Below are 26,384 nucleotides of genomic sequence, written 5' to 3' on the forward strand. Positions count from 1 at the left end.
AGTGCGGAGAAGCGCAACGAAGAAGCTATCCATACCAGCTGATTTTAGATTACCGCCGCAAAACAACGATCCGCTTGCTTTGCTTTGGGTGTAGCTTCCAGTTTTCTGGATTCCGTCAAGCGTCTCCAATTTTAAAACGTACTGGCAACGTACGACGTCACCAGCGCATTCCCGTCCCCATCCCTCCCCGTGTGAGATGTTGTGCGCGGAGGAGAAGCCTGACCATCATCGTCCTTTTTCTTTTCTTTTTTTTTTTTTTTCACTATTATGTTGCCATTTTTATGCCAGTACAAGGCAGCTTGACAGGCTTAACCTCAAGTCTTCCATATTTGACAATTAGAGATCGTTTAATTTCAAAATCTTCTCAACGGTCCTTTAAAAAGAACCCGTTGTGGCCAAAATTAATTGGGAGTTAGCCCTTCGCTGTTTCATGCTGTTTGTAGCCTCGGATTTAAATCGCGGAAGACGGACAGTTCGCGTCAAGTTTCTCCACCTTCGCTTTGTTGACGTAGGTCTGAGCTTTGATGTATTTTAATCGATAATAATTCGCTTCAACGTCCATGCACTACTTGTACCATGTCTGTTGTGCGTATGCCCACTTTATTTTGTTGTTCTTTTATTACGCAGACAAAACTATAGGTCTGATAGGTCCGGCCAGATTTCGAAATTAGTATCCCAGTACTAACAATCATACATGGCAAAACTACTTTTGAGAAGGAATTAACTAACATTGATAATTACTTTGACAAAATTGAAAAAATGTTTTTAAATAATATTACTAATTATTGTTCCTAAAAACTAATTACATATTACAATTACTTTAGCTGTTTAATTGACTTCCTTTCAAATTACTTTCCAGTTTTCATTCATGCCAAAAATAATTAACTCAAGTCAATAAAACAAACTCCTCTCTCTTAACGTGACGTACACATGTTTTTCACAATTATTCCCGCAGGGTTACACTCAATGCTGTAGCATGCCATTCCTGCTTTCGCAGCACTCTACAGCGCTTTATGCTAAAAGAGCAATGGTGCAAATAGTGAAAGTAATTTCGAAACAAATTAATTACTTTTTTTCTGTGAAAATACTGAATTACCAGAGTGGAAAAGTAATTTATTACATCACAAATTATTGCGAAAAGTAATTAAATTCCAGTAATTGGAGCTGAAACGTGGAGGCTAACCAAGAGAGTTTTACTTAAGCTGAGGACAACGCAGAGGGCTATGGAACGAAAAATGGTAGGGGTAACATTAAGAGATAGGAAGCGTGCAGAGTGGGTCAGAGAAATAACTCAAGTTATGACATTCTAGTGGAAATCAAGAAGAAATAGGCATGAGCAGGACATGTAGTGCGAAGAGAGGATAACCGATGGTCGCTTAGGGTAACAAACTGAATTCCAAGGGAAGGAAAGCGTAGCAGGGGGCGGCAGAAAGTTAGGTGGGCGGATGAGATTAAGAAGTTCGCAGGGGTCAAGTGGATGCAGCTAGCACAAAACCGGATAAATTGGAGAAATATGGGAGACGCCTTCACCCTGCAGTGGCATAGTCAGGCTGGGGGTGATGATGATGATGATGATAATGATGATTAATTGAATCGCTGTAATTCAATTACTGTCAGGTTTGCTAAATATAGGTCATTTTTTTCTGAAACAGAGTTCGGATATTACAGTACGTTTCTGAAAAGCGAAATACTGCTGCGATGTCCCTCAAGGATACCGGTAGCGGTGTCTCGTGACAATTCTTTGACAACCACGATTTGGTCCCAGCTTTCGGCCGTAAAACTATTTTGACTGTGATAGGAATAAACCTCAAAATAATAAACCAGGGACACCACAAACTGTTCTCGAAATACAAGATAAGAGCATCCCTCGCTTCGCATGCAGCCTATCAATATCTGCAGTCTGTGTCGGGAGTGCAGGGAACATTAGAACTACCACGTGCTTTATTAAAGAAATTGCAGTCCTCATTTTGAAATGCATACCAAATCGTTTTTTTTTCTGTTTTTTTTTTTTTGTTGTTGTTTTTTAGAGCAAGCATGTTAGTGAGGACGGTGGCGCAACCAAAAGGGAAGGCATTGCCCCTGCAAGCTTGGAAATAAAGCCAAAAGTGAATGACCTTTCTGCCCTTCCGACAACGAGTTCATACAAATTTATTAATATTTCAGCTCGTGCCACCTGTTCGCAGAGTCGTACAGCTGCGGGAGCGTGTTTCGGGGTTACCTGAGCAACAGATCTTCAAACGTACATGCTGTGGAAGTCTAGTATCGATGAATGATATTTTCGCAAGAGCATAGGAAAAGGCCAATTTCACGAGGCCTACGGCACATGCGCGCGCTTACCGAAAACAGTCAAGCAGCCATTTTGGCTGCAGTGCTCTGCGGTGCTGCCTGTGCTGCTGCCCGCTTTCCTTCGCCCTTTGAGTGACACTAGATTTGCTCGGTGAATTTTTTTTTAATAACGTTGTTTATTGCCTCAGTTCATAAAGGAATATGTAAAAAAATTGAAAGTGGTATTAAATAGAAAAAAAGGTTGGCTGTTCTAATAAAGTTCAAGAGGGAACGATGATAATCTTTTCTTTGCGGCATTTATAGTACCCAGCAAAGGAAACCGGTGGCATGACGCCGGAGTGCTGTAGGCTGCGGATCATGCCAGTGCACCGTTGTTATGGGCACAGCACGTGCGACACGGAGAAGCGCTTACCGCAACGTCGGCATTGTATGGGTGACAAGAACGCGCCGCACGCTGTCGCACGCATTTCAGCCGCGATTGGTTATTAATGAGGCACCAAAGTTTCATGTTCTACATAGTAGGCTGTAGAGTCGCAAAGCTCGAGATTGTCACGTATAGCCGAAATACGAGTTCCCCTCAGCCTGCAAACCATCTGTCGTCACGGTCGCGTTGTTGAGACCTCGCGCCGAGGCGCTGGGCATATTTACGACGCGGAAAATATATCGCAATGGAAGTGTGAAGTCAGTCCTGTCAAAGTGCATGCTTCTAGTTTAAACAGAAACTTCGCTGGAACGATCTCGTTCCTGCTCCCCCCTCCCCTCTCCCGTTCGCCGAAAACGTACTTACCTTGCTGCTAGTCGAGGGTACGAATATTACGAAGGCATCGCGTTAGAAACGGCACTGGCTCGTGCGAGTGAAGCCAGAAATACGGGACCGATTGTGTGTAAACGCGCATCTTGAGCGGCCGTCCCTTTTCGTGTTTTGTTTTGCGCGTCGGTGCCGTCCTATTAGCAATGCGCTGAACAGGGAAAATCTGTATCTTCGCCCGTTATTGGCCCGAGCCGACGGGTCTAAATGGCGACGCGGAGGTATGGCTTCGCTCTCGTTCAAGCAGCGAGTTCGTGGAAAACGAAGAGAGGAGGGCCATTATGCTGTTTATGTGTGTACTTCCGCCTCGGTTTGCCCGCGCCGCGGTGAGTTGCAGTGGGTAGACGCTATCGTCCGAGTTAGTTTGTGCTTTCAGTAGTTGTGTTGTGTTATACCGCGTGAAATCTGTGCTCAATGCTCATACGTGATTTAGTTTCGCTTTTCTCGCCCTGTGTTTTACCAGGTCACGTATGCTAGTGCAGATCCCAATTTTATTGTAACTTTTTTCTTGATTTGTATTTAGTCAGATCACGTCACACCCACGCAGTACGCTATTTGTAGTGCTTTCCTTGCTTTGTGCATTATTACCGGGTCACATGGGATCCACGCGCTGGAAAAACGATGGGCCCGCCTATCCTAGCGGCTACAGGCTACCGCTGCGCCACAATGCCTGCCCATGAGAAAGCCTGTCCAATTGTAGACGAGCCGAAGGATTAAGAATAGATGTCGATGATTTCGGGGTTCTCGTCCTGAGCTTCTGACAGAGAGAGCTCAGGCGGCTCCATGCAATTGGTACTCTAAATTTAATCCGTCTTCACTCTAACCATGCTATTCTGATGTATTAAGTTTTCCATTTCTGAACATCTGCTTCCTCGTCGTCATCCTTCGCGCCTAACGCCAAGACGAAACAAGGAAAGAACCTCTACTGTCGCCTATGTAAGAGTTCCTGTGCATCCGTGTGCGTATGATGAGGTATTATATTAAATACAGCGTAAAAGAATGACGATAGAACAATATAGAGAAGTTAGCTTCGCTATTTTCCACATTTAGGCATTGGAACTGAGCAGTGCGAGCGAGTTATGTCATTTATATTAGAGAAAACTATGAGGAACGCGTGTGACATGAAATCAGAACGGAAAAGAATCTCGCAGAGGTTAAATTAGTTCTAAATGTTTTGGGTGAGCAGCGGTCAGTTACATGATTTCTAAGCTAGCTGCAGATGTACAGCATTTTTAATTTGAGCAGAATCTTATTTTAGAGGTCGGAGCGGCTACCAAACGACCCCTTATATTACATGAGTGCTGATATAAGCCGTTCTTGTCTCTGCTGCGTCGGTACAATCTCAGGTCAGCGTAATTATACCTAGGGGGAAACTTTTAGCATGATGTTGACCATATTGCGGCGTATATCTCCGAAGAAAATTCTGGCCTATTTACGCATGTCCAAGGTAGGGGTTGCAAGAAATATTCCATCTGCTGCTCTCAATATACAAATATATATATACATATATATACATTCGCGACTGTGGCACTATGAGCAAGGATCTAACAGTAAATGTGTGCGGAGAGCACTTATATTCCACGAAACACAGAATATATGGGGTCAAAGCATCATCCACGTTTTCGGCCGCGAGACAGAAAGCTTTATGTATTATTAACAAACACAAAAGGTGACGACGGAGAAGGTCTACCACAAAGCTCCCGAGCACTAACTCGAAAGTGAAAGTTTACCCGGGAAAAACAGCAGTATGTAGCGTGAATATTGTGCGTCTAAATGCAAACGAAAACCTTCTGTGTCGTCTAGTTAACGATCAGTACGTAAACATAAGTCAAGTTACGACGAAAATACTGTAAAGAAGGCGTCACTACGTATTATGAGATGGTAGCGACTGTGCAATTTGTAACAATTTGAGCCCCTTCAGCAAAAGATGGCAGCAACTAAAAGGCAGGTTTGCTTATAGTGTCACGCTTAAAGGGCCATAAAAAGCTATTTACGGAACCACGCAGGCTGCCCACTGACCGGTATCTACGGGCCCCCTTCTTTTACCGTTCTTCCTTTCTAGGCTATCCAAAATTTCATACAGTCTATCCGGTGCACCTGTCACTTCATCTGGCGACGATGAGATCAATCCTCGTGCCTTGTCAACCCTGGATACGTGGCAGCGAAGAACCGAGAGTGGCGATGCAAACGGTGCTGCTTGCCCCGTATGCCTGCTCGACGCGACGCTTCACCGGCGAGGCCGCTGCCGGAGCATCACAACTCTCAGGATGCATCGCAGAGACTGTGACTTATAGCACAACTGCTTGTGAAACCGGCCTATTTGTCTCAGAGGTATTCATTACCGGTATAAAAATTCTCATATTTTCACTTCTCTTGAAATGAATATTAGTGTAATTTTTCTGGATTCTGACAATTCTGACATCTAGCAACACGTAGAGATAATTATTTAGTTTTTTTTTTTTTTTTATTACACGGACCAAGGACAGCACATGAAGCAAGCCACCACTCCTTCCCTTCCAAGGTTTGAAGAGATTATGACCTCTTTCATAAGCATATATTACAACTATTAGTTTAATAGCTTATGAGGAAGATGAACCGGTTTCTAAAAATCCTATGGTTTTCGAGAATTGCAATGCATGGGGCTTGTAGGTAAAGGAAACAAGTATTCTGTCTCTTTTTTGTTCTTTTTGCGCTGGCCGATAACCAATGACGTATTGTCCAAATTATATGCTTCCGCACACATCATCAGCAAAAAGTAGTGAAGGTGGGAGATGACGTCATGATCGATGAGTATTTAATGCTTTTACTGCCTTATCCTGCCATACGATGTCTGATGCCCCCAAGCAATGCTCCGTGGGCTTTGCCTTCACTGGCGTTGGTTTACTCCCTTTGAAACTAGCGTTCCCGTGTTGGAAATGTACCCGCCGCAAATTACGTCACTATGAGCCGCGCACTCGCCGCTGTGCGGTGCGGAGAAGCCCAAAAGCCGATGTGGTTTTAATTGGTGATTATGTCGTCTTTTCAAATGCTGGAAAACCACTTGTCTTCAATTACTTACAGATTTCAACTATTTGCTCCCTTCAGGCTCGTCACGCACTAAAAAATCTCCATTTGTTGTCTTCGGCTGTGGCGGTCTTAATGGTTGCATAATAAGATTCGAGCACAATTGCCACCCTTACCGTTCGATAAAGTTCTACGGTGGACTTTTGGTATGAGAGGATGCTCCCCATCCGCCGTTGTGGTTGTGGAAGGTGAGGGCTAAGAATCTAAAACTTAGGCTACACGTAACACAACTTGCACTCTATAGTGGAAGGTTGGCAAACCTCCGCCGTATCTCAGTGGGCAGGGGACATGCGTGACATGCGAAGCTTGTGGTTTCAAATCCCAGCGAATCATAGTGTCTTCTTTTCTTCTATTTTGTGCTGGATATATCACACTCAAATTTATCTCTCAGCTAATTGCACTGTTTGATGAACGGCAAAAATATACAAATAAAAGCGGTCTCATATTTTTTTCTTTTTTTATTTGAAGACTCTTTTAGATGTATCTCATAACTAGTCCCTCATTTATGACATGTAAAATGCCCCTGATAACGCGAAGAGCCAGGACAAGTGTTGCTTTGGCATAGCTCAATATCCTGAGCTATAAGAACTAAACGGCCTAATTAATAATTTTGAACTCGTGCTGCGTTTATTTTATTTGGTTATGTTGATATATATCATATTTCTCATGAGCTTAATTCGTATCACTTCGCTGCTTTGTTATCCGCCCACGAAGCCTTTATCCACCTAAAGGCAGGATAAATTCTGTGCAATATAACAGGAGCCGAATGCAGACATTATTTCAGGTCAGCCTATACTAGTGAGTGTAGTGCTAGGCGTAATGAACTCAAAATACGTTCTGGCAGCTTGTCTAACGGTCAACATTTTAATTTACCCGAAAAGAAAGCCTTTCCTGAAGCGACTGCCGTGATAAGCTGAAATTAAAATGTGTGGCATGTATTAACCCCTGTAAGTAATATTTTGACACGTTTTCTATATGAGCGGTAAGTTGTTGCTTCCCGAAATAGGTCAACCATTCAGCCATCGGATCGTATTTTCAAAGTTCAAATTCGGGTGCAAATCCGCTTACCCAACAGCAATTTCGATAAACCAGGTTTTTGCCACTTCATTTTACCAGAAAAATGAAATTCTCTTTATATGCTCTTTTATGTGCGGGACACGAAACCCTCTATTAATGTTTTTGTGTCAATATTTAGCAACAATGGATGGATGGAAAAACTTTATTTTCGTCAGAGAGCATGTATGGATGGTTCCGTGTTAGATGGCCATCAACCCATGGCTGACGGCGACCTGGGTGGCCCACTCCACGGCCCTGGTCTGGACGACCGGGTCTGAGCTGGCCAACACGGCCTCCCACTGCTCGAGGGAAGGATCACGCATAATATCCGCCGGTGGCGGTGCTATGCTACAGCTCCATAATATGTGGTCATAGGTTGCCAATTCCTGACACCATTTGCACTCCGGCTGAATGTCCGGGTAGATTTTGCTCAACACGTATGGGTTTAAGAAACATCTAGTCTGCAATCGTCGCCAGACGCATTCCTGCGCCTTCACCAATTGCTTGTCCGGGGGTGGGTAAATCCTCCGCTCAAGTTTGAAATGATTAGTAATGTCATGAAAGGATACCAGCCCATCTCTCGTGGACCTTCCCGGAACGTCCGGCTCACCTACTCGGCTGACGAAACCTCGAGCATTCATGTGAGCCGTCTCGTTCCCAGGATTCCCAGAGTGTGCTGGTACCCAGACAATTTCCGCCTCCGTAGTCCCTCGCCCCATGGCCCGATTCAGCAATCGCGCCGCTGTGACAGATATTCTGCCCCTCGCCAAATTTCGGATGGCTGTTTTGGAATCGCTGAAGATCAAGTCAGCATTACTACTAGTAATAGCTAGTGCTATCGCCGCTTCCTCTGCAGTTTCTGGGGAGCGGGTTTTGACTGATCCGGAGGCGATCAAGCGTCCCCGCCCGTCCACCACCGCAATTGCAAATGCGTCCTTGTCCCTATACTCGGCGACATCTACATAGACTGCCCCGTTGTACTTCCCGTACTTAACATGTAAAGCTTTGGCTCTTGCCTTCCTGCGGTCCTCGTGATGTATTGGATGCATGTTCTTGGGCAAAGGTTTTATGTACAAGCCCTTGTGCATTTCCCGCCTAATCTGAATTTTAGTGTCACAAGCTGGAGCATCAACTCCAATGCCGATCCTTTCCAATATGTCCCTTCCTGCTTTTGTTTTTGAAAGCCTACCGAGCTGCATCACCAAATGCGCCTCCCGTAGTTCTTCTAGGGTGTTGTGCACCCCTAATCCCAGCAGCCTTTCGGTAGACGCATTGTGAGGCAACCCAAGGGCCGCTTTATATGCCTGCCTAATCATAGCCTCCACCTTGCCTTTTTCCGTCGCGTCCAACTTCAAATAAGGCGTCGCATACACTATTCTACTGAGCACAAACGCCTGCACCAGCTTACACAAGTCCTTTTCCTTAACACCTCTCTTACGATTAGCGATTCTCCTGATTAACCTCACGGTAGCATTGACCGTATTTTTAAGCCTTTTCAAGGACTCGCTATTTTTCCTGTTAGTCTGCAGATACATACCCAGGATCCTGATCGTTTGAACCTCAGCGACCGGTACGCCCCCCACTTTGACCTCTAAAGGCGGTGGCGGCACATAGTGTCTCGCATGTATCCCTCTTGGCTTGTCCCTCAGCACAAAAAGCTCGGACTTGGGCTGAGAGCACGAGAGTCCTGCTTCCCCTGCTAGCTCCTCCACAATATCCACCGCGTGCTGTAGAGTTTCTTGCAAATGTGCGTCACTGCCTCTTGTTACCCAAAGAGTAATGTCATCCGCATAAAATGTATGTTTAAGTCCCGATATCCCTTGCAGCCTGGGTGGTATCTTGATCAATGCGAGATTAAATAGGAACGGCGATAATACCGACCCTTGCGGTGTCCCTTTGCCCCCCAATGGGAAGGGATCCGATTTCATTTCTCCAACTATAATCTCCGCAGTCCTACCCTCCAGAAACGATCTGATGTACCGGAAGGTTCTACCCCCCGGTCTTATGTCCGATAGGTTCCTCAATATTGCCTCATGGGTAACATTGTCAAAGGCCTTAGTTAGGTCGAGCCCCAAGATAGCCTTGGTGCCCGTGCCGTACCCAGGATCAACAACGTCTTTTTTTAGTTGTATCGTGACGTCCTGCGTTGATAAATTAGCCCTGAAACCAATCATTGTTTCAGGTATCAACTCCTTGTCCTCTACATAACCCTGAAGCCTGTTCAGGACCACATGCTCCATCAATTTGGCTAAACACGACGTTAGCGAGATGGGACGCAGATTCTCAATGCAGAGCTTCTTCCCTGCTTTAGGAATAAATGTAATCCTAGCATGCTTCCACTCTGGCGGAATCTCCCCGGCCACCCAAAATTTATTCATCAAATTCGTGAGTGCCCCTACTGACTTAAAATCCAGGTTCCTCAGCATCTTATTAGTAACCCCGTCCGGACCCGCTGCGGACGTGGTACGAAGCTGACCCATTGCAAACTCCACCTCCGCCACCGTAAAGTCTGCATCTAATTCAAGGTTTTCCTCTCCCGAGTAATCCGGCAAGCAACCGCCCGCCTCTGTGTTTATGTAACGTCTTCGGAGTTCATGTATAAACTCCCCAGTCGTGCCTTGATACCGATGCACTAACCTAGCCATTTGCCCCTTCTGCGCAGATTTGGTTGCCGTCGGGTCTAAAAGGTGCCTCAACAACTGCCATGTTTTTTTGCATCCGAATTGCCCATTCATCCGGTCACAAATCTGCCCCCACTGTTTGCACTGCAACTCCAATGTGTACGTTTCGATTTCTCGTTCTAACTTGGCCATCTTTCTACGGAGCACACCATTATGCCTTTGTTTCTTCCACCTCCGAAGGAGACTCGCATGTGCTTCCCACATGTGTAGCAATCTGGAATCAGCCGTAGAGCCCTCCTCCTCCGCTGGAACCTCTTTTGTGGTACTCTTCACGGCCTGCTTGAGTGCCTCAACCCAGGCTCCTAAGTCCTCGATTTCCCCGGTCACTGTATCATTCCTGACTTCCCGAAATCGGTCCCAGTCCGTCACTCGAGTTCCTTTCACCTTGTCTTTGTGCTTAGCAGCACTAAATATCGTTGAAAGGATATAGTGATCACTTCCCAGTGGCTGTCCCGTGTTTACCCACTTTGCATCCCTGATACCATTCACAAATGTGAGGTCTGGAGAGGTGTCTATGCTCACGCTGTTGCCTATCCTTGTATGATCTAGCGGGTTGTTCAAGATCGTCCATCGCAGGTCCTGGGCAACCTGCCAAAGTTTATTTCCCTTCGGGCTGGCTCGGATGTAGCCCCACTCCGGATGAGGCGCATTGAAATCCCCCACCACGATGAGTTGAGACCTAGCCGCTAGCCGTTGCGTCTTTATCAGGAGGTCTGGCAAGCCCACCCCCTTATCTTTTGGAGAAGAGTATACATTAAGAGCAAAGAGACTCTTATCGCCTTTTCTTTTGGGTAAAATCTCCAGCAGGACGTAGTCCTCCCTGCTGCTATCTATGGTATGCTGAATCCCTGTGGTGTTACGATATATCGCAAAGAGAGGTTCACTACACTTATTTTGCGTGTGCACAATCGACTTATGCGTAGCACCTGCGTAGAAACATGTGTGTGACCTGGTTGCCCTTGTACTGTGCGAAGCAGTCATCCAACAGCCGTTTTAGGCATTCAAGAGACCTGGAGCAGGACAGTCACTAGCCTAGCTGCACAGTGCTTTGCACGTTGATGCAAAAAAAAAAAAACGCATTGGTCACTTCGCGTGTTTCTTCCTTTCCATTTTTAAATTTTCTTTCCGAAGTTATGTTCACAGTAAGCAGCGTAGAGTATAGGTTTAAAACAACCTTTAAATGAGGTTTTAGACAAGAAGTTCAATTAAAACACTGCTACGTAATAAGCAGAAAATGTCAGCTGAGCTTCGCGCGGTGCCTTCTACCTTTAGCATGAAAACACACGTTCTATAGATGCATGCCTGTCATTTCATGCCAGTTTAATACCATGCCCCCGTTTGATTCCCGTCACCGCATTAGATGCTAATACTAGAAGACAAATTCTTTTCATTTACATCATACCCCAATCAGCTGCTCTATCTATTTGTCGGTCTGTTTGATTGCAACACCGGCTGCCTCAAAACTAAACCGCCAACCAGCAGGGGTTAGTGCGCGGTTGCACGGCTGCACCGTTCTTGCTGGTTATCTTTAGTCCAGTTAATGGAATAATTATGCGCAAACAGCCGCCCGTGCACAGCTGTCAGCTTCCAAGGACTGTAACTCTTTAAACTGCGTATACTTTTATTACTTTTAAATTACGGGGCATTGAGCTGAGGCCGACAGCAAAGAATCCACCCTACATGTATCCCCGTTAATCTTGTTGCCACTTTTCAGCCACTACCGCACAGTTATAAATTGCTATTTTTTTTCTTATGTAATCATCCCACAGTTATCCGACTAAAATCGTCCGGCGGAATCATCACCATGAGCAACACAAGGGAGTAAAATGAGACTAACTGCACCCTACCGGAACTAGCCTTGTCCGGAGACAAACGGCGAAGATGTCCTTTTGAATTTAGCGTCTTAGGAAGTAATGATTGCCCGTTGAATAACTAATGTTAGTGATAACCACGGCTGGAGATCTACCGTTTGTGGGACATTTAATTCGTTAGGAATTAGAGTTCATAAGGTGTAAACTCCATGAGACACAGCGACTTACCACAGTATCTGGTATAGTTTCAATAGGCTCATGACATAAATCACGTTTGTAGAAGCGACCTTATATGCTGATTATCGACGAATGACGAGCATTTTAGAAGATACAGCTGTTCAATAAAAATTACTAGGGCGATGTCATTACAGTTTACACTGGAGTTTACAAACCACCCTAATTAGCTACTGAATGTAATAGAATACCTAACTATATGCTCCACTTCCTGGTTTTCTGCTGGCGTCCGATGAATATTCGCTATCTCGCCTCACGGAAACATATCCCGAAGGCTCTTTTTTCAGCTCTACTTTCTCATATGTACTCCCTTGCCTTGATGACAATCCCTTTAAAAAATATGCGCGAAACTTAGCATCAACGCGGTAGTGTTACAGTTCTCTAACTTTTAGAGACAATAGTGCGTCAGCGTTTTTGGCACTGTGAGAGAAAAAGCGTCAAAAGTTTGACCCTGCTAAACCGAAGCAACCAAAACGAAAGCGGCATGTTTCACTCTTCGTCTTTGGGTGGCAGTTCCTAGACGAGCTACTTCTTCTGGATGATCGGATTCGGCCGGTCGTCGTCACCACTTTAGAGTCGAGACAATACACGAGGCGTCTCACCTGGATCGTCCAAAATGGAGCCGTAAAATTGCCCAGAGCTGCTGCAAGTGCGGCAAGTCGAATACGATCCTTTGCACTTATTTGGCGTTTCTTTCTTCCCTCATCTGCTTCTTTTCTTGCTTTTTCTTTTTTTTCTTGCTCTTATTTTTCTTTTTTCTTGCTCTTTCTACTTTCCGCTCTTAGTTGTGTTTCAGTTTTTTACTGTATTTGCTCACTTTTTTTCTTTTACTACTTTTTCCTATTTTACTCTTTACTGTTTTCGATGTTGCAACACAATGTCGAGGTTTGGCTAAAGCTTTCGACGTTTTTGCATCTTTTTTTACACAATTTCGACGTCCGTGGATGTTTTGACGTCTGCCACTATGTCGACATCTATGTCTAATTCGACGTCGAATTGACTTTCTTGGCTCTAATTAATTAAATAATTACTCCGCATCAACGAAATTTTTCACATGGAGATATTTTTTCACCCTCTACCTCACACAATACTTTTTTTATTCATAAATCGCGTTATTCTTGGACAGGGAGGATGTGACATGCTCAGCGGAAGGAGACTTTCTGCGCACACCCATGAGACTATAGAGGCTTTCGCCTTAATAATATTTTCTCTGCAGTCATGACGTAGCGACGGTGGCGATAACGACGCACTTGTTGCTGCGAAGGCAGATATCGGGGGAAGAGCTATGTGACAAACCACAAACGAACAGCGAGGATCTCATGGGCTGTTCGTGGGGAGACATCCGGGCGACGAACGAAATTTTCTGTTATTGCAGAAGCGAGCGACGGGGCGAGTGACATGGGTGGTAAAATTCGCACGATGCCCCTGCTCGTTTCTTGAGCCATCTAGAGGTATAAAAGCTCCAGTAATTTTGAGTGCTGAAAAAAAAAAACGAGAAGAAAGTACGTTTTTGGACAAACGTGAAATAGTGCGATGAAACTCAATATGAGAATCTGCAGCTAATACATCGTGATACGACGAAAGTTCGACATTCGAAATACTTTTTCTTGTATTCGCGTGTTCACTTAAATGCTGCCTTTCCTGGTGCTTCTGATTCCCAAGAAGCTGCGACTTGCTGGCGTGTGATGACTAGGGGGAAAACTTTAGTGCGCACTAACATGTGCATTCAGGGCGCATGCGCAGCAGCGCTCTAAGGTGCAATAATTATGCTCGTTAGCGGTTGCTCCTACACACGACCATGTTTTAAAGATGCCGTCCGGTTACAGTCTCTGTGCAAGGTCATGTAAACTGAAATTGTGAGATGCGACGCAATTCTAGCTAAAACTGGAAGCGAGGAGTCCGACCAAAACCCCTACATTTTAGAAATGATCTGCTGAGCCGCACAAAGGTGCCCGAAGATGTAGCTGAGGCGCTGAGAGAAAGGATATACACCTGTGCGAATGCTTTGTTGCTAAAAGTCGGTGCTCATATTAAGCCTTTTGAGCATCAAGGTTTGTATTTGAGCTCTCTTCAAATGCACTATAGCTAACCGAACGACTCTGGGCAGTTTGATACCGCAGGGTGATGTGACTACTGACCAGTAGAAACACTGCTACAGATAATTAAAAACTACCCCATCTGCTCGTGTTCTAATGCAAGAGAGTTCTGATCTAATCACACTTTTCATCTTTATAACACGCCAAGGGCTTATAGAGGCAATTAAGTCAAGGATGAAAAGGGAGTATACGCTCTTTTTTGTCTTGTATCCTTTTTTAGTTAACCTTATTAGTTTAGACAAACTTGATATTTAAAATACGTGTAGCACTGCGGTCGCGTAGCACAGAGCAGAAATGTGCCAAGGTCTCACCAGGGGGTCAGCTGTAACGCCAACGAGTCGCTGCCCTCTAATCGGCATCGACGCTTCGTAGTTGGCTACTGTGTATATAAAACTTCACCAGACGGTTCTTGACCAGTGAAAGAGCTATCAATGGATCCTGGCGTCAAGACCGAAACAAGCGCGGCAAGACGAACAAGGACACTACAAAACACGCACGCAAGGTGCCTGCGTAGAGATACTGATCTCTCTGGCCCCTCCCGAAAGGGGCGTGTCTCGGCGTCCAGTCTCGAAGGCTTTGAAGAACTGTAGAACAGAGCTTATCGAGATCATTAAAGCGGCGCGCGGCGTAGCAAACAAAGGCGAAATACCACAGAGGCTGCCAGTTTCGAGCTGTGCTGCCCCCCCCCCCCCCCTCTTTTTGTATGAGGGGTACTTGTGATGTCGAAGTGGTTGCATTGCACCCCAAAGAGTGGAACCCGAAACCAATGGGTTGCGGTCTAATTACGTCTTCTTTCATCTGCAGAATGCCGCCCAAGCGCTCTTAACAAGTCTGACGGTGTGTTATGGTCCTTGCTTTTTGTAGCTGTTTTTTCATTCTCATATCAACGGCGCGCACAGCCACCGGGTTGACCACCCACATGGAAACCTCCGTGCGCCACGCAATAAATAACCATGAAAAGCAAGTATCGACAAACTTAGGCAGAGAGAAACAAGCTCATAAAAGCCGCGCGTATCATCTCCAGGGCAGGAAAAAAAAAAAAAAAACGTAAAAACAATAATTCATACAGACTGTCTCCAGTATCTTGAGTGAACTCGGAGAACTGTCTTCTGACTACATCCTTAATGAGCCTGTCAATTAGCGCACACAGTTAGCAAAGCCTCCTCCATTTTGATGCCAGCCGCATCGCTCGCTTCACAGCGGGACAGTTCAGATGCCTTGTTTCATTTAGGCGTCGTGATACGGCGCCACTTGCGAGGAGTAATGGCTTGCGCTAGTATAACTGTAAAAGGCTCCTAAAGGGGCATTGATGACGGATGACAACTCCATCCAGTTATTGATCTCAGCAAAATATTCTTTCTCTAGGTCTGTCATGGTGCACTGACATTTCTTCCGGCAACAAAACACGCGAATATAGCGACAAAAATAGTGCACTCAACCTTGCCGCCAGTCGACTTAAACTCATAGCGTCAGTAGCGAAATGGCGGATCACGACCGTTGAGTAGTAAATGGACTGTAAGTAAGAGGCAAAGGATTGGTGTCGACGCACGCTTTTTGCTTGCTTAGTCGGTCATGAAAACAGTAGCAGCGTGTTTTTTTTTTTCTGTTATTTTTTTTATAAGAAAGAAATTGACAGTTGCTTACCCGTAGCTAAGAGAGTTTTACGCGCTAGATATGAAGGTCCTGTCGCATTAACTAGGATCAGTTAAGCCTAGCAGCCGCAGCTAGTTAGTTTGTGGGTTTATTATTGTCCCAAGCAGTCGCAGCTAAGCCGAATCAAGCCTAACAGTTAAAGGAGGAGTAGTCACGCCCACTGTGCGTGCAGGCAGCAACTTACTACTATATGAGACCATGGAGATTTTTAGAATAATCTCAGCCTATTAATCTAATATGCTAAGTTAGGCTTAGGAATGCCTAGTTCCCCCGTGTGTGTTTAAACTTCATTTCCTATATATATACTTCGCTTGACACAGGTTTAATTTATGACTAATCGCTATAACCTTGACCTTTGTCATGATCATAATATCATGATACTCATTGTCACTTTTAGCGGATCATAGTATAGTCAAGCATAGCAAAAGAATACTTGTCACCACAGCAACACTCGAATAAGAAGACAGAAACAGGAAAGCGGTGAAATGCACCGTGCTATATCTAGAACTTTCGTCCTAAAGAGATTTGATAAAATTCTGGAGCTCCGCCTTCAAGGTTGTGATGCGACAGGTTTAATGGCTCCCACTTGGGGCTCTTTTTGCGGATCTTAGTACGTGTGCATGCACTAAGCAGCTGCCTTAATGAAGTAGACCATTTATTACCTCCTACACGTTTTAGGATAAAGTCGTAACGTCATGTGAAAGACTACACAATATAGATATAAACCCCTGCTTATCGCTCCGTACAAATGTGTCTGCGAGGTCTGAGCGCACACCATGCCCGGGTGAGTAACGTGTCTGAGTTGGGCGCCAAGGTTCCCGGATGGTTCGATGGATGGATGGATGGAATGGATGGAATATAGGAGCGTCCCCTTTGAAACGGGGTGGTAGCAGTAGCTATCATGCTCATTTTTCTCCCTATATCTGAATTATTGATTTAGAATGGTTAACTAAACCATCATTCTATTTATTAAATTTTGTTCCTACATTACTAACATTATGTCACTTCTCTGCTTTTAAGCCACCAATCTTCCAGTCGATTTTTTGCTAGTTTCCACCACCGGTTTATTCACCCGGCCACTGTTATCTCTAAACCCCAGAGCTTCAGGAACAGTGATTGCGCCTGCACCAACTTCCGGATGGATACCATTACATTCGAGTATAATATGGGCAATTGTTTCACTGAAGTTCCCACATACAGCACATACGTCATCTCCATTGTTAAATTTCTTTTTGTAGCTGCGTGTTCTAAGGCACCCTGATCTAGCTTCAAAAAGTAGAGCACTGCCTCTTGAGTTATCAAAGAAATCTTCCTTCCTGATCTGCATTTTCCACTTTCGGTATAATTCCACACTCTTTTTCTTTTCCATCGAATTTATCCAATTTTTACCTTCTGTGTTTTTCACCTGTTGCTTAATGCTCTTTATTTTTCCGTCCTTGTTACTAGCATACTTACTAGTTTGTTTCCTCCATTGTGAGTCAACGCTTTTTAGGTAGAAGTATTTAAATACTTTAGCTGCCCATCTGTTACTGTCCAATTTCCTCAGGCGTTCCTCATATAATATTTTAATCTGAGCTTCCCGCACTTCGAAAGATGCCCAGCCCATATCTCCCTGTACCGCCTCATTTGTAGTTTTGCCGTGGGCACCTAGTGCTAATCGTCCAACGGATCTCTGATTTGTTTCTAATGTCGACTGTACCTCTGATTTTAGGCAGCGATTCCCTCTCACCCTACCATCTAGGAGACGCCCGAGTTAGCATCTGCTCTCAATGCGGCCATCCCTGGTTTCGTGACGTTACACAATCCGACGAATAATCAGTGTCCGACAGTGTTAGCTGCCAAATGCCATCCGCCAGAGACTTGCCTGCAATTTTTCGCTCAAAGCGCCAATGTCGAATGTTCTGCATAACGAAGCCTCCAAAACCTACAGTGTCCTTGGACGTCAGTTTAGACACGTACAGCCGTCCAAATATTTAACTGGCGTGCGCAATGGCAGCATTTTCTGTGCTCCTGCGCCTCATAAGGCGGACAAACATTGGCGGAAGATCAAGATTAAGCAAGGGCTTGGTGGCCCTTGCTTGTACTTGGACTTTTCGCAGGTTAGCTCCTCTGTAATGCTCAGAATCGCAGGAAATGCGGCCGTCGCGCAAGTGAGTTAAATACTTGCATGCTTGTACCCGTCTACGCAGGCAATTTCGACTGGAGTGGATGAAGTGGTGCTTTATATTTACGCAGTGTGGTCTTTCGTTTGATGTGATAGCAATGATTGCATTGTAATGAGTAAATGTGTTATAACAGAGACACAAATCAAAATATTGGCGATTAAATGAATAGCGAAGCGCATTTACGCGAACGAGGATCTGCAAGGGGCGTCGCAGGCGGATGTGTTTGATGCTTTAGCGCCTTAAAGGCGAAGCTAAAGTGTCCCCTATGCATTTACTGTCTATCTTTATTGTGTATTGTTTCCCTTTCCATACCGGATATTTTTTAGATACTTTTGACACCAATTATTGCCGCCTTCTAAAAATTACATTTTGTACCTCGCTGTTCTTTTCTCTTTTATTTTTTCTTTGTGCGCTAACTTCCGTTGTGCCCTTATATTCTAGAGCTTTGTATACATATATTAAGGAGAGCCTTACTTGGTTATGTTTACAAAAACATGTTAGTAAAACATGGAAGTGAAACGTAACACGAAATATGACGTGACAATAATGAGACAGGTAGTCATGAATGTGTATGTAATGACAAGTGGTATATAAATTTTATGTCATGCCTGGTCATGTCATGTGAGTCATCATAGTTTAGACAAGTCGTAGCTACTTGTCATGAGTCAGTCAGATCGGATATCCAATGTGCATGGCCACGTAATCCATGGTAGAAGAAAACAGCGCAGGAGACGGGACAAGGAACTGGACACAACACGGAATCCATGACTTGTGTAAGTCAAAGTCATGATCATGACTACACGTATAGTAAAAACTTTCAAAAGTACTGAATCATGACACTCAAAAGCGGTTGAGTCATGACACTCTAGGTGCAGTTTCTAAAAAGCAGCTAAAGTGCATGCTTTCCATTTTTCAGTGCAGATCTCTGCAATGCTCTCAAAGTTTCGTTTCTCGGTCAACCTTTTGTCATTTCATCATCATCATCATCATCATCATCAGTCTGACTATACCCACTGCAGGGCGAAGGCCACTCCCATATTTCTCCAATTAACCCGGTTCCGTGCTAGCTGCAACCGCTTGACCCCTGCGAACTTCTTAACCTCATCCGCCCACCTAACTTTCTGCCGCCCTCTTCTACGCTTTCCTTCCCTTGGAATCCAGTTTGTTACCCTCAGCGACCATCGGTTATCCTCTCTTCGCACTACATGTCCTGCCCATGTCCATTTTTTCTTCTTAATTTCCACTAGAATGTCGGTAACTTGAGTTATTTCTCTGACCCACTCTGCACGCTTCCTATCTCTTAATGTTACCCCTACCATTTTTCGTTCCATAGCTCTCTGGGTTGTCCTCAACTTAAGTAGAACTCTCTTGGTTAGCCTCCACGTTTCAGCCCCATATCATTGTCAGCCCCATTGTCATTTACATTTTATATATCCTGCATCCGCGCCTCCCCTCTGTAACGCACACATGTACCCTGAGGTCGTTGTAAATTAATTATTAATTAATAAACGAGCTTTAATTTACATATGAGTGCATCTTTAGAATTTGTGCACAGGTGCAAAATGAAAACAACGAGGTCAGCTTCGCGTACCTCTATCTCGCAGCAATCAACTACGCCTTGTAGTTCCTCCGAGCCGGAGGTGAAAGGCACGCCATGAATGTATAAGGCAGCTGTGAGAGAATTCTTTTCGTTCAAGGCTATGCGATTCGTATCATCTGCCCGCCTGACTAATTGATTCCAGCGACGGCGAACGCCCAGGGCAATACCAGGTGCAAAAATAATTATGAAGAGGAATAAATATTTCTCCCCGCAAGTTATGATCGCATATTAAAAGGGTCGGGTAATTATACAGGGACCTTCATTTTACCGAAGCTCTTCCTTTCCGTATCAGGAACAAACTGCGAAATATACATGGCCGACTGCACAGCCGTGAAAGCATTTCGCACCTCCCCTTCAATATCGATTTAATGTTAGCATTGTCTTACTTTATATCGGCGCGCGTGCGCGTGAATTATTCTTGTCCAAATCGGTTATTTTGGGTGCTGCCCGATCTTCGCACTAATTTACATTGCGACTTTGGGTATTTCATTCAATCATTGCCTTCCCCTGTAATATTGGCTTTAGCATTCCATGCATCTTTGAGTGCAGGAGTGATAAATGTTCATATATCGCAGCACCCCACTTCCTGATGATAAAGAAGCGCGATATCACCATATATGCATCCTGCAGTAATGCAGTCATTGCGAAGACTGTGACGCACACAATTATTTTCACTTGAAAAGTGCCCGTTACTCATGCGTGGCTATCAGTTTTCGTTGAAAACTGCTTATTTAATAGGCGTTTGTTGTTTCGATCAACCTTTTATATGGTTATATGAATATAGGATTGGTATTTGATAAAAACTGCCCCGCGCGTGGTGTGTGTGTGTGTGTTACTTTGGTGGATTTATTATTTATAAAACAGGCGGAGAATCCATGAATGGATTGAACAGTCAGAATCAGGCTTTTCCCAGTCTTAATCCTCACGCTTCCACCTCGTCTTTCTCTTCCTCATGAGCAACACCACGCGGCACCGCGTAATTGGCGTAACAATATATATACATATAGTTCTGGCACTGTTTCACCACAGCAGGAGATGTTGTTGCTCGTACTGCGCAAAGCTGCCACATAAATAGTCACGCAGTGCGGTTTAGCGCCTGTTCTATCTCTTCAGCTTGCAAACTTCCATGTAACATCACTGAAAAAATGTTTTTTTTTTTAACCGTAAATATCTGTTCACAACGCCTGATTCTTTCAAAGGAGCAAACAACTTGGCTCCACGCACGCCAGTTCTCTTTTTGGTTCAAGTCCACATCACCGTGGCATGGCGTGGATTAAGTGGAAATCGCCAATATTGTGCGTCAAGTTAAGTCAGAAAAATCTGCTCGTTGGCCATGAAAGACGCCGTGCTTGTGGGGATATTCTTATGTAATGAGGTCTACTAGCGCTCTTTAAATTTTACTGCCATTGCACAGCAAATGGGTGCTTTTGACCACAGGCTTCATCTAAATGAGGCTCCGACGAGGTCCCCTCACATCACCTCATCTTAATGATCTCATTTTGTCTTCATCTAAATGAGGTCCCTCAAAGAGGAGATAGTTTAAATGAAGGTAAGGCCTTATTCGATCCCTCGATTTTGTGTATCCTAGTGCTTCTCTTATTGAACTACTCTGACAGGTCATTGTATTGGGATGATGTCACGGGCCTTTATGAAGCGGGAAGGGGTCAGCATTATAGCTGGGCCTCCCAGCTCGTCTGACAGCGAGCTTCGAGGTGGTTACTGCACCGCACGCAGAGCGCTTCCTCGCGCTTGTCTTCCTCATGCATGTTCAGCATGGGAAAGGGAATACGGCTGTTTCGACACCCGATTTCCGCCTCGAGACGATCTCGCCTCACCTATATCATTACATGCCAGTGCCGCTGATGTTCTTGACCCCGTAGCTGCCACTCGGCCTTCTAGGGATTAAGTGTACGTTACAATAGAAACGACCCTTTACATTCCGGGTGTCAGTCGTATAACAAAATGTTTCATTGACTGGCTCTTCTCCCCCCCCCCCCCCCCCCCCCCCTCCCGTGAGCACTTCAGGCGTCCCATAAGCGGGGCTTCCGCTGTGTGCACAAATAGTGGAGGACGATGAACCCTGTTGCAGGGAGCGCATGTGCACCTACGTGCCGCGTCACTGGGAACCCTCCGCTTACCTCTGGCAAAAACTTCGGTTTCTGTAGTTTTTTTTTTTTTTTTTTTTTTTTTTTTGCCGCAGAACGCGACAGCTGCGACTTTGCGACAGCATCAAACAACGTGGCATCCTCGGCAGCTGGGATGAGGGCTCACTCATTGATTCGCTTACGGGGCAGAGTTTCGGGCCTTCAGCACTGAAAATTGCTTTCTAAATTGGCAGGAAATATTTATGTGGAAAATTAGAACCTCAAAGAACAGAAATGAGGCACGCGGGGTACTAATTTGTTCTCCAAACGGTACAATTTAGATCCATATCGCCAATGGTCCTATAGTGCAGCCAAAGAGCAGACGAAGTATTTCATTTAATTTTGTTTGTGATGCCAGTACACGTTAAATATCCCTAAGTGGTCTCAATTATTTTGGAGCCCGCAACTTCGGCTCTTCTTGCAGCCCTTAAACAGTTTTGGGACATTGAGTGGACACTGAAGACAAGCGCAAGATGACCTGCGATCAAAACGCCTCCATAACGTGAGGCGTTTTGATCGCAAACAGACCACCACCACCGAAAATCAGATATTATACTAGAAATTGGAAATACATGCGCCGATCGGCAGATCACTCAAGCTGCGTAAGCTGAGGCCGACTGCCGGAAGCGGATCTCAGATGCTACGTTTAGTTCGAAACGTTGGAAGCCAGAGCTTATTAAGTAAGGTCATATGGAGTTTCAGTTGACCTGGTAGGAATATTTCTCAATGTAACTTCGATATTGTAGCCAATAAATGCGCCTTTTTCTCGTCGTAAAAGTTTCAATGTAGCCAGAAAATGGTAAAGAGTCCAGTTCTACTTTGGACAATAAATACTGGAGCTATTCTCCGGGCGCCTTTGAGCTAGCGTGCCATATTACGTCATTTCGTGCAATTGCGTGTATTTCTGTCCTTAGTGGCCGTTTAGACCACGCCTTATATGACATTTCGCTCAGGTTGCAGTTTTTGTTTTCTTTTAATTGGCGATACCTTTGTTATAGCGGCTCCTTTGCTTTATTGGCGCTAATAGCAGGCATCGTTGTGCGTGCCAATTAATTTCCTCCTATTAAACATTTATTTCTCGTTTAGTCGAACAGATCTTGAAGGCTTTTTCTTCGTTCATCGTTTCTTTCTACTTGGTGCAAATGGAAACCACAGAATAAATACAGGCAAACCGAGGAACGCCTACACGTCAGCAACGTCAGCATACGCGGTGGGAGCCAGTTTCTAGAATTTGCTGACGGCAACTGTCGAGAAATGTCGTCTCCTGAGCCAGATGCGCAGGGGAGAACAATAAACGTTGCATATTATGCAAGTTTCCACGTGCTTTGCCTGTGTTTCCTTTTTTCTACTTTTTCTGGTTCTTCTCTCTTTCTTGCGTATTAGCAAGACAATATGACAAGACAAAGGTTGACTCGCTGCCTGAAACCAGTCGCTCCTCTGTCGACGATCTGAATGGTTGCGAAGACTTGGGAGGCGTTCGAACATCGGAAAAGTTTGCATGTGTCTACCGACAGGCATTTTCGCACATTGTCTAGGCTTGTAGCTTGCAAACTGGCTGAAAGGCAACAAATTTTACCGAGCGAGCCAATGAACGTAGTCAGTGCTGCTCCTATCACACGTTTCTTATTGAATAAACTTGTTGCCCGTTGGCTTACGCTTAAAGAGAAATGATGTTAAATGTGCCTTATAAATATGTGTCATGAAGTTTACCTGTAACAGCTCGAAAGAGCTAACAGTATTTGAAAAAAATAATAATAAAATAAATTAATTTCGGTTTAAGTCATCTGCAGGGTTACTTCTGTAGGTGTGTGTGGAGGGGGGGGGGGGGGGGGGGGAGTGATAAGGGTTGACATTTTTTTATTTGTAAGTGATAGGGGTTGACATTTGAGGTCTTACTTTATACTAAACTTGCTAAATTCGCCGACAGAAAAAAAAAAGCTAATCATCAAAGAGATGTGGGTGTTTTGAGTCACGACATGTTGCACTTGAACCACATGTATCTACAAAAGCTTCTATGTGCGCACTGCCACAAGCGAAGACTCTTAAACTGGGAGAATTAAAAGCTTTGCGCTGAGCCTCCCGATATAGTAAGCTTCTATGCGTGCACTACCATATGCGAAGACTAAACTAAGGAGAACTAAAAACTATAGTTGGCGTTGAGCCTCCCGATATAATCGGCGCCTGCTCACACGGACATCCGCACAAGCCAGTGTGGATGCTGCCTGGATAGGCTCGCATACAGCCTGGGGACTCGGAAATTTCATTTCACGAAAGGCTAAGAAGCCAGCATTGACTACACATACACACACAATTGTGTAGGTCTTTCATCATCAAGTCGCAACGTTGCACACTCCTTAGACTTAGGAATGCATAAACACAGGAGTCAGACCACTTCAGGCGGCACATTGGAAGCGTCTAATTTCATGTTCAGAAGTTCCAGAGGATGACGTATAACACGCACGTCAACAAATGGCAGTAATGGGCAGCAAGAGGTCAACGGCTCAGAAGTCGGATGAAATCCCTTGAATACTTCAGATAGCCCTTTTTATTAATTTCTCCGTGCTATGGTTCACCGCTATTTTCATTTTGGCTCGAATGAAAGCACCTGTCGCCTTCAAACCGAAAGGACGAAACAGATGCGATTTCTTGAAACGGAGCATTCAAGAGCGAGAAACGAGAGAGGAGCAGAGGCAGAGGCTAATCAGTGATGTTGCCCATTCGGAAAAAACAAAAGTAAAGAAAATAAGGAGAATGCCTCTCGCGCAATCGGTTTTCAACAGCAGAACATAGGACTTCTCGGTTAAAGCTTAACGAGATTTAGATTCATTTAACGCAAGAGAAAGTTGCTCATAAGTCTACAGCATCGAAACAAAAGATGTCCGTACATGTCTAGCATTTCTACCGATTTCGATTACTATCGGTGACAATTTACATCGTCTTCCATCTGTCCTTTGTTTGCAGCAGCACCGATGGAACACAGGTGGGATATAATCATCTCCGTTTACGACTTTTCTTTCTTTCTCATCTTTCTCTTTAAAGTACCGATCCCCTCTAAGCGGAATAGACAACCTATGCTCCTGCTTTACTACCACTTGGGCAACGCGTTATACGCGGCTGTTCTTACAATACGCGCATAAACGCAAAAAACTTTGCAGCAAGAAAACAGGACACACATTCCTTAGAACGCCTTTCTGCTTTTAAATGAGGTAGTGCCTAATTAACGCACAACTTATAATGTCAGCTCACCGCAACGTGGCATCCGCCCAGCAGCCTCGCCTCGTACCGGATCTTCCATTGTCGCACCATCGTCCTGCCCGCGAACGCGGCGTTCAGAGCACAGACACGTTCGAAGCGTTCGTTTCATTCCCCTCAATCTAATAAAAAAATAATGGCAGCATCATTTCGTCGCACCAGCTGCGCTCCAAGCGAGAAACGATAAGTCGGCCAAGAACTTCCTGTCAGGACTGCGAAACTCTGCCAGTTATTGCCTCTTTATTTTTTGAACAAAAATGGCCTCATTCTGAGAACAATGATGGCAGTCATTCTGCTGCTGCGGATATTTATTCCGAAAGACGAGCGCATGTAATGCTGTTCCTCTACCAAAGCATTAGGCCCACCTCTATCTAATATGAGGTATTTTTTTTTTCTTTTTGTAGCGTACGTGCGTCTCTATGAGGGCCGCGGAAAAAGACGTGCGCATGAACAATATGTTATGCTGCCTAAACAATGCACCGGCAACCGGTAGTGTAGCTGTTAGGCGAATCTTAAAAAGGTGTGGTCGTTAGGCCTAACATACTCAGAATTGCGCTAATTGACCGATCGCATCTTCGCATAAAAGAAATTCTCTATGATCAGAGCTTTGTTGTTATTGTTCACAGCAGTCTGGAAATGGCGCATTGCAGTACAGCACCCTTACCTGTCGTGACAGCATTTACCCCACTTCACTATCCCAAATAACAGTCCGGACAGGCTTTACTCTTCTTCAAGGGGAATGAATATTGGAAAGCTTCGGGTTTCGCATCTAAGAATGAAGTGGTCACTAAGGCAGTGACCTGTTGACGTCCACTCATCCCCAACCGCCCTCACTGTTCGAAGCCGGCAGCATGCGGTCGGTGCCGGTGCCGAGGATTGCTTCGAGTACACTGACATTGAAAATGATGGGCAGTTGGGAAAAAGAGCATATTTATTTGAACATGGGCTCTTATCATAGCACACAATACGATGATCTCTGTCCAGGAAAGAGAAAACACAATTAATTTTACAGCTCTCATATATACCTGACAGTTCGTGTACAGGTCTCACGCACGTTTTTCTATAATTGTGGCGAGCTTTTTTGGAAACATTGTGTGAAGTTTGGTCACTTCTAGTCTCAAGTCTCATAATGCTTATGGTATGTACACAGCAAAGATGTCAGCCAGTTGACACTCCTTGACATAAAGCGGCATATGGATCCAACTATTTTGCCCTATCATTCCACATTACACCACGGAAAAGTATTTCACCGGACAGCGTCATAGTGCTCACAGGCTAGCATCCAAAGTCATCTTCCAGTTAGGCTATGTTCGTTTTGTAATGATCTTCAGTTATATAATCGTTAAAAGAAAGATCTCCCTCATTGGTTACAGTGTCATGAAACGCTGTGTCATGCCGTACCATGCATCTTCCTGTTTCCCTGCTGTTCCCACCCCGTAGTTCCCAGAATTACGTTATGATTATAATACAACTTTGATCAACGTTCATTTGATAAAGGCCACGCCTTACTACATCGGTCACATGGCTTATATTTG

The 26,384-nt window shown here is 44.7% G+C and overlaps 1 protein-coding gene across 1 annotated transcript in view; it reads right to left on the bottom strand.

Moving 5' to 3' along the window:
* LOC146172743 (uncharacterized) overlaps nucleotides 1-24,977 on the bottom strand; it is a 79,890-nt gene extending 54,913 nt beyond the window's left edge. The window contains exon 1 of the mRNA XM_084584564.1: nucleotides 24,844-24,977. Within this exon, the coding sequence (XP_084440690.1) occupies nucleotides 24,844-24,903 (60 nt within the window). The 5' untranslated portion in view covers nucleotides 24,904-24,977. The remainder of the gene's footprint in view (nucleotides 1-24,843) is intronic.
* Between the last annotated feature and the right edge of the window lie 1,407 nt (nucleotides 24,978-26,384).

The sequence above is a fragment of the Amblyomma maculatum genome, chromosome 11, assembly GCF_055883805.1.
Source record: "Amblyomma maculatum isolate TAMU_Amacu chromosome 11, ASM5588380v1, whole genome shotgun sequence".
Lineage (NCBI taxonomy): Eukaryota > Metazoa > Arthropoda > Arachnida > Ixodida > Ixodidae > Amblyomma > Amblyomma maculatum.